An 8,058-nucleotide genomic window follows, 5' to 3' on the forward strand; every position below is an offset into this window, starting at 1 on the left:
ACATATAGACGATAATAATAATTTAGAATGGATACAAAAATGACGGGAGATGAAATAGTGATATCGGGTATATCAGGAAAGTTCCCAAATTGTGAAAATATCGAGGAATTGCAGAAGAATCTTTTTAATAAAACGGATTGCTTTACTAACAGTAAAGCTCGTTGGGATTATGGTATGAAATATGTTTATGTATTATCAAAATCTATTTAATAATAAAATAATATCTGCAGATATTTTTCAGAAAGTAGTCCGCTGATATTTTTTAAACATTTTGCTGAATATTTCATTTGAATTCACTGCTAAAATGTTACTAAATTTTATTTACATAATTATCATTTGTCTATAATTTTATAATCATTTCTAAATTTATAATTTACAGAGCACCCTCAAATTCCACAACGAATCGGAATTATAAAACATATAGATACATTTGACTCTGTATTTTTTGGAATTCATGGAAAATTGGTTAATTATTTGGATCCAATTTATAGAAAAATAATGGAAACTACATATGAAGCAATTGTAGATTCTGGAATTAATCCAAGAAAATTAAAAGGAAGTAAATGTGCAGTTTTTACTGGGAGTACATTTGTAGATTCGGAAAAAGGTTTCCTCTTTGATAGAAAAGAGGTAAGATTTTACAATTTTTAAATTTATTGTATTTGAATCAATATGTTTTTAATATTGTTTTTGTATTTTTTTAGCAAAATTACTTCGGTCTGCAGGGTGCCAGTCGTACTATGTTGGCAAATCGTATTTCATTTTTCTTCGACTTTTCAGGACCAAGTATGAACATCGATTCTAGTTGTTGTGGTGGTGCTACTGCTTTACAGGAAGGATATAGAGCAATAAAAGATGGACGAGTTGAAAATGCTATTGTTGGTGCTACAAATATTGTTCTGCAACCACAAATGTCTTTACAAATGTTTTTGTTGGGTAAATATTTTATTTAATATCATAGTCCTAGTCTTGTGAATATACATTAAAAATATGTTTGCTTATTACATCGTAAATTCATGGTTGTTAAAAAAATATGTTTTATTGTAGGACTTTTATCACCCGATGGAATAACAAAATCATTCGATAATGCAGCAGATGGTTATACTCGCAGTGAAGGGATTGTAGTCCTTTTTCTTCAAAAAGCTCGTAACGCAAAACGCATTTATGCAGAAATAAAAAATGCTCGTATGAGTTATGGGACTGTCAATGATAAGCATTCGTTTTTCTATCCGACCCACAATTTTCAAGCTAACCTTATGAAAACGGTCTTGGCAGATTGTGGTCTCAAAGGAAATGATATTTCATATGTAGAAGCCGATGGTTCAGGCATAAAAGATGTTGATGCTGAAGAAGTGCAAGCCATTGATGAAGTCTACAATGAAAGACGTACATCACCTCTTCTTATTGGATCTGTCAAATCGAACCTTGGATCATGTTCAGCAGCCAATCCACTCAATGGAATCATTAAGGTTTTTAAATTTATTATGCTTATTTAAAAACAACTACTTCTTCAAATTCCTCTAATGTTAATTCATATTTTTCATTTCAAAACAGAAATTTTTATGCCCTTAATATTTCTTTAAACACACTGTTCAAATAAAATTGAATTTCATAGGTAATTACAGCAATGGAGTTAGGATATATTCCTCCAAACCTTCATTTTAAACAATCTTCTGATAGAATTCCAGCTCTAATAGAAGGCCGGTGTAAAGTTGTAACGGAATTAATTCCTTGGACTGGAGACTATGCAGTCGTTAATAGTCTTGGTCTTACTGGTTCTACTGCTAATGTTATTTTAAAAGAATACAAAAAAGAAAAGAAAAATGGAGGAATACCAAACGATAATTTTCCACGATTAGTTACAATTTCTGGATGCACTGAAAAAGCTGTAGACTTCATGCTAACCGAAGTTAATATTAAAAATATATATTTTCACAGAAGGAAATTAATTACTGCATCGGAAATAAATTTAATCACTATATGTTAGACAATTTATATCAATAAATTCGAAATATTCATAAAAAATTGTAAAACACCAAATTGGATTAAAATTTTTCGTGTTCACAAAACAGTCCACATAGTACAAATTTTTAAATAAACAATATCTAATTTGATTAATTTCCTTCAAAAATTAGAAAAATTTTTTTTTGTAATAATGTAAACCTTAAGCTTTTTAGTGAGACTTGAGCTAGTAAAATTCTTCAAAATATGATAATTCAATAAATTTTACAGCTAGAAAGCAGACCTGTTGATGTAGAAATGCTACAGCTAATGTACGACATATTTGACACAGAGATTCCCGCTCATTTGTATCGAGGATATACACTGCTTCCTTCTAAAGGATTACCAAAAAGTAAAATCAGAGAGATTCAATTTAATACGGGTGTTAAGAGAGAAATTTGGTACATGTTTTCTGGCATGGGCTCTCAATGGATGGGAATGGGTAAGTTTCGCAATAATTTAACAAAATTCGAATTGTTTATACTGAATCGTATAATTTGTGTAACAGGAAAAGATTTATTGCACATACCTATTTTTGCGGAAGCCATAAGTAAATGTAATAGAGTCTTACAACCTCATGGTATCGATATTGTGCGCATTATTACAGAGGAGAATTCAAAAATGTTTGATAACATTATCAATTCTTTTGTTGGAATTGCAGCCATTCAGGTAAATAGAAATGTTCTGCGTGATCGTAAATTTTTACTCTCTAATATATAATAAGAAACTGATGTCAAGATTAAAGTGTTTAGAGATGCCAAAAAAATTGACAGACATTATCATTCCCATAAATGTAAAATTGAATAATGATTTAGATTTAACTTTTATTTTATAAGGTATAAAAATACTTTTTCAGATTGGCTTAATAGATATCTTAAGTGCAATCGGTCTAAAACCAGATTTTTTAATTGGACATTCAGTCGGAGAATTAGGTTGTGCCTATGCTGATAAATGTTTCTCAGCAGAAGAAATGATACTTTCTGCCTTCTATAGAGGATTAGCATCCGTAGAAACAGAAATGCCTAAAGGTTGCATGGCAGCAGTTGGTCTTGGATATGAAGAAATTAAAAAGCTTTGTCCACCTGATATTGACGTAGCTTGCCATAACAGCGAGTATAGCTCTACCATTAGTGGTCCCGCAGATTCCATGAAAGCATTTGTTGCACATTTGATAGTAAATAAAATTATCACTTAATTTTTGTATCACATTGTCTAAACCAAATTTTTAAAGATTTAAAGAAACATAATCTGTTTTAAAGGAGAAGAATATTTTTGCTAAAGAAGTAGCCGTTAGTAATATTGCATACCATAGTCGATACATTGCACCGGCAGGTGAAAAATTAAGAAAATACCTTCAACTAGTGATACCTAATCCAAAAATTCGAAGTCAGCGTTGGATAAGCAGTTCAGTTCCATGCAATGAGTGGAATTCTGCTAGGGCTCGATTATCATCAGCAGAATATCACACAAATAATCTTTTAAGTTCTGTGTTGTTTGCCGAAGCTGCAAAATGTATTCCACCCAGTGCAATTGTTATAGAAATAGCACCCCATGGTCTTCTGCAAGCAATTGTTAGAAAATCATTACCAGAAAATGTCATTAATATACCATTAACTAATAGGAATCATCCTGACAATATTTCATTCCTCTTTGATGCTTTAGGAAAAATATACAATGCTGGCTGCAATATCAATGTATCTAATCTTTATCCAAAGGTTAGTTATCCAGTATCAAAAGGGACACGATCAATTTCATCTTTAATCCGATGGGATCATTCAGAAAAATGGTAAAAACTTTTTAGAAACTTAAGTGTAAAAAATTGTAGTAATAAGTAACATTCCCATCAATAGGTATAATGATGTTTATAAACAACGGAAGGACCTTCAAGCTGGAGAGATTAATTTTATAATAAATCTAAAGGAAGAAGAATGGAAGTATTTAAAACATGCCAGAATTGATGACAAAATAGTTATGCATACTTCTTTTTATTTACATCTTGTTTGGGAAGTTTTTAAATTATTAAAAAATAATTCTGAAATGTCAGTAGTTTATCACGATGTAAAGATTCATAAGCATCAAGTCGAAATCACAGAAGACGAAAATATCACATTAGTGGTAATGGTACTAAAAGGTATTCAACATATATTTTCTAAAACAATTTTATGGATATCTAAATTTGTATGCTTTCTTACTATTTCCAGCTACTGGCTGCTTTGAAGTAAGCAATAACAAGACTTTATTATGCTCTGGAATTATACAAGCAACTGATACTCCAGAGGAGGAATGCAGTAAAGTTCCTAAAAATGATGAATGTAATTATCAGAATCTAAGTAAAGATGATGTTTATACTAAACTACAGATTCGAGGCTTACAATACTCAGATCCATTTAAAACAATTTATAAAGCATCAGCTGATGCATCCACTGGAACTTTGATATGGGAAAATGATTGGACAACATTTTTGGAAGGAATGATTCAAATGTATATACTAGGAAATGATATTAAAATAGCACAAATGCCAATTACAATTAGAAAAATTGTAATTAACATGAAACTTCAAAAAGAAACTCTAATCAAGTCAAGAGGTAAATATAATATTCAATTTTTAATTTAGTTTTATTCCCTTTATAATAAGACTAATAAGACTCTTATAAAATAATAATTGCTATATTTTTACATTTAGAAATTCCTGTAACAGTTTATAAGGGAATAAAAACTATGAGTGCAGGCGGTATACATATGGAAGAAATTGTACTTAAATCTATTTTTCATCATTCTACGGAAAATAATGTATTCACTGAACAACTGCATATTGTTCCTTGTACGGATGGGGCATCATCTAATTTATTCGAGATTTTTAAAATAATACTTCAATTTCTAAACGAGAATTCAGAAAAATCAAATTTAATTCGTTTTGTCGACAATAAAACTGATAATATTGAAAACATAAAGCAAGTCTTACAAAACGTTCTTGAATATAATTTAAAAATTAAAAAGTTTAAAATCGATGTAGTTTCTTCCTCTCGGATATTGATGAATAAATCAAGTGACATTGCACTTTTGGTGCTATTTAATATTGAAAAACACATTCTAAAGGATGTCTTAAATTTCACATTAGACGAATTATTTATATTAATTTTAACGGACCATGAGAATGAAAGTGCAATTTTGAAAATAGCAAGTTCTGCAGAATTAGGTCTTGTTGTAAGAAAATATTTTTCCAACAATCAAGTTGCATTGCTGTTTCGTCGAATACAAACAGCCAAAAAAACGAGTATTTTAGACATTAATGATAATCAAGATTGGTCGAATCAACTTAAAACAAGACTCAATTCAGAATGTTGTGATAGGCTCATTATTGCAATCAGATCCAAAGAATGTTCTAATCTGTCAAAAATCCTTGAAGTTGTACGTAAAGAAGGAAAAATAAATAAAATTCAAATTGTTGATATTCAAGATCCAAAAATTTCTAAATTCTCCTTAGATGATTCTTTCTTCCGTGATCATATGGATCTCAATATGAAATTGAATATTCTTTTACCTGATAGAATTTGGAGTATGTATCAACATTTTCCAATTTCTTCAAATCTTCAACATGCCTCTAATTGGATAGCAAGACAGCAAAATTGTTCTGATCTTGAATCAATCTCATGGGTTGAAGGATTAGCTAAAAATGATAGAAACACAATCAAAGTGGAATACTCAACAGTTACTCAACAAGATATTTTCTTAGCAAATGCACAACTAGCTTCAGAAGACATGGGAAAACGTAGACTTGAAACGAAATTATTTGGTCAAGAATATTCTGGAATTGATTTTAAAGGCAATAGAGTTATGGGAATTGCTCCAAATGGATCATTTTCAAATCTTATATCACCTGACACTTATTACACGTGGAAAATACCTAATAATTGGTCTTTAGAAGATGCTGCAACTGTTCCATTAGCCTATGCTGTTGCTTATCATTCTATTTCAATAAAAGGAGAATTAGAAAACAAGGATACAATTTTTGTTTACGATGGTTGTTGTTCAATTGGACAAGCTGTTCTTAATTTAGCATTAAACATTACATCTCGCATATTCGTAGGATACTCTAATTATAATGGCAAAAAATTTCTAAAAAACAATTATCCGAATATTCCCGAAAATCATCTTGTAAGTACAAAAGGAAGTTTCGTTGAGCGTCTATTATTACGAACAGGAATAAAAACTATGAAGTTAGTGATATATAATGGAAATGATTTAAGTATAATACAAAATTGTTCACAATTAGTGATAAAGGGAGGAAAATTTATTGTCATTGGAAATTTACACGATACATTCAATAGATCTGTTGGTATACGATTTTTCAGTGAAAATGTTATAATGACCGCAATAATTCCAACGAATTTAATAAATCTCGATCAGACAACAAAAGAAAAGTTATCGCAAATGATGGTAAATGGAATTGAAAAAGGAATTGTAAAGCCACTTTCTAAACGTGTCTACTCAAGAGAAATGTTAAAGGAAGCTTTTATTGACGGAGCTTCAAAATCTTACTTTGAAAATGTAAATTTATAAATATTTCTTTTCCTCTTTATTTTTGTCTAAAGAAGTACAATGAAGAAAATTTTCCATAATATTCCAGTAATTTGTTTTTTTTTTCAATTTTTAGATTGTTGTCAAAATACAACCAGATGATGGAAGTAACAAAGCCTTAGCAATATCTCGTTTTATATGTGAAAGTGAAGGATCTTATTTAATTATTGAAGGATTAAGCGACTTTGGACTAGAATTAGTTGACTTTTTAGTTAATAGAGGTGCTAAAAAAATTATTATATTTTCTGAGTCAAAGAGTACAAGAGTTTACAGCAATCAAAGAATAAGTTTGTGGAGGTCAAATGGAGTTTCGATGGTAGTTCGTGATGAATTGAATTTTTCCGATCAAGACACTATCACTGAACTTATTAAAGATGCTCATAGACTTGGCACAATAGATGTCATTTTTGATCTTCAGCGCATTGAAATCTTATCTAAAAGATCAAGCAGTTCAAAATACTTATTTACAAAATATGCATTTGAAAAATCTCAGCAACTATGTTCTAATTTACGAAGATTTATTGTTTTCTCGTCATGTAAAGATAATGGGGAAAATATTGATGATGTTTTGTTAAGAGAAATAAACTTGACGAAAATATTTCAAGAAAAATCAAAAGAAAAATTTCCAGGACTTTTGATTCTTTTGGGACCAGTTACAGTAGGAGTTAAAAAATGTAGTACAACTGAAAACGAGAAATATATACCTTTCTTATCTATTCCTTGTATTATGAGACAAATGGATAAAATATTTGGACTAAGTGGATACATTGCGTCTATTTTTTACAAAATATCAGAGATATCAAAGGAATCATTTGATTCAAAGAAGGTGAGAATTTATTGAATTTAACATTATAATCTCCAAAAATATGAATATTATATTCTTTAGTTTATTTCATTAACTTTAAATTAAATGTTTAGGTCATCGTTGAAGAAACAGAAAAATCAAAATTCAACAAGTATATTACAGCAGATTAACAATTAACAGTGTCATCTAAAATTCAAAAGGAAATATTAAAATTGTCTATTATCTTAAAAAATGTATGTTATTAGGCTTTTATTAAAATTGTGTACGTTTACAACATCACGAGATGAAATTAAATTAAACCAATAGGTTTTAAACTATGCAATGATCTGACTTTTATTGCCAAAGGATTTGCTCGCCGGATGGAGTCCGGGTACCTATTTTGACTAGTTACTTTAAATCTCGGTAGATGGCGTGAAGCGCCATCTATGTTTCGATTAATTTCGGAACTATTTCTTATTATGATGTAGAGGAGAGGTGTAGTCATTGACGAGTCTTTATTTAAACCTTCGAAGGAGAATATATTGTTTAAATAAAAGAATAATAAAATATACAAAAATGAATTATTACATAAAATAATATAAGAATGAAAGAATCTATACAATGCAAATAAAATACTAATCTCTAGAAAACATAACGATGAAAGAACTAGCTATTCCAGAAGAGCATTCGCTGAG

The 8,058-nt window shown here is 29.7% G+C and overlaps 1 protein-coding gene across 1 annotated transcript; it reads left to right on the forward strand.

Annotated features, from left to right (window-relative positions):
* Positions 1-385: 385 nt before the first annotated feature.
* Positions 386-8,058, forward strand: LOC127283617 (fatty acid synthase-like). The gene is made up of 13 exons (XM_051308605.1): positions 386-630; positions 705-936; positions 1,048-1,469; positions 1,616-1,909; positions 2,233-2,443; positions 2,510-2,670; positions 2,858-3,175; positions 3,261-3,787; positions 3,852-4,132; positions 4,203-4,586; positions 4,685-6,549; positions 6,656-7,405; positions 7,498-8,058. The coding sequence occupies exons 1-13, from the start codon at positions 499-501 to the stop codon at positions 7,552-7,554; spliced, it is 5,634 nt and encodes a 1,877-aa protein (XP_051164562.1). The 5' UTR covers positions 386-498; the 3' UTR covers positions 7,555-8,058.

The sequence above is a fragment of the Leptopilina boulardi genome, unplaced genomic scaffold (assembly GCF_019393585.1).
Source record: "Leptopilina boulardi isolate dan_hultmark-lab unplaced genomic scaffold, ZJU_Lbou_2.1 LbouV2_310, whole genome shotgun sequence".
Classification (NCBI taxonomy): domain Eukaryota; kingdom Metazoa; phylum Arthropoda; class Insecta; order Hymenoptera; family Figitidae; genus Leptopilina; species Leptopilina boulardi.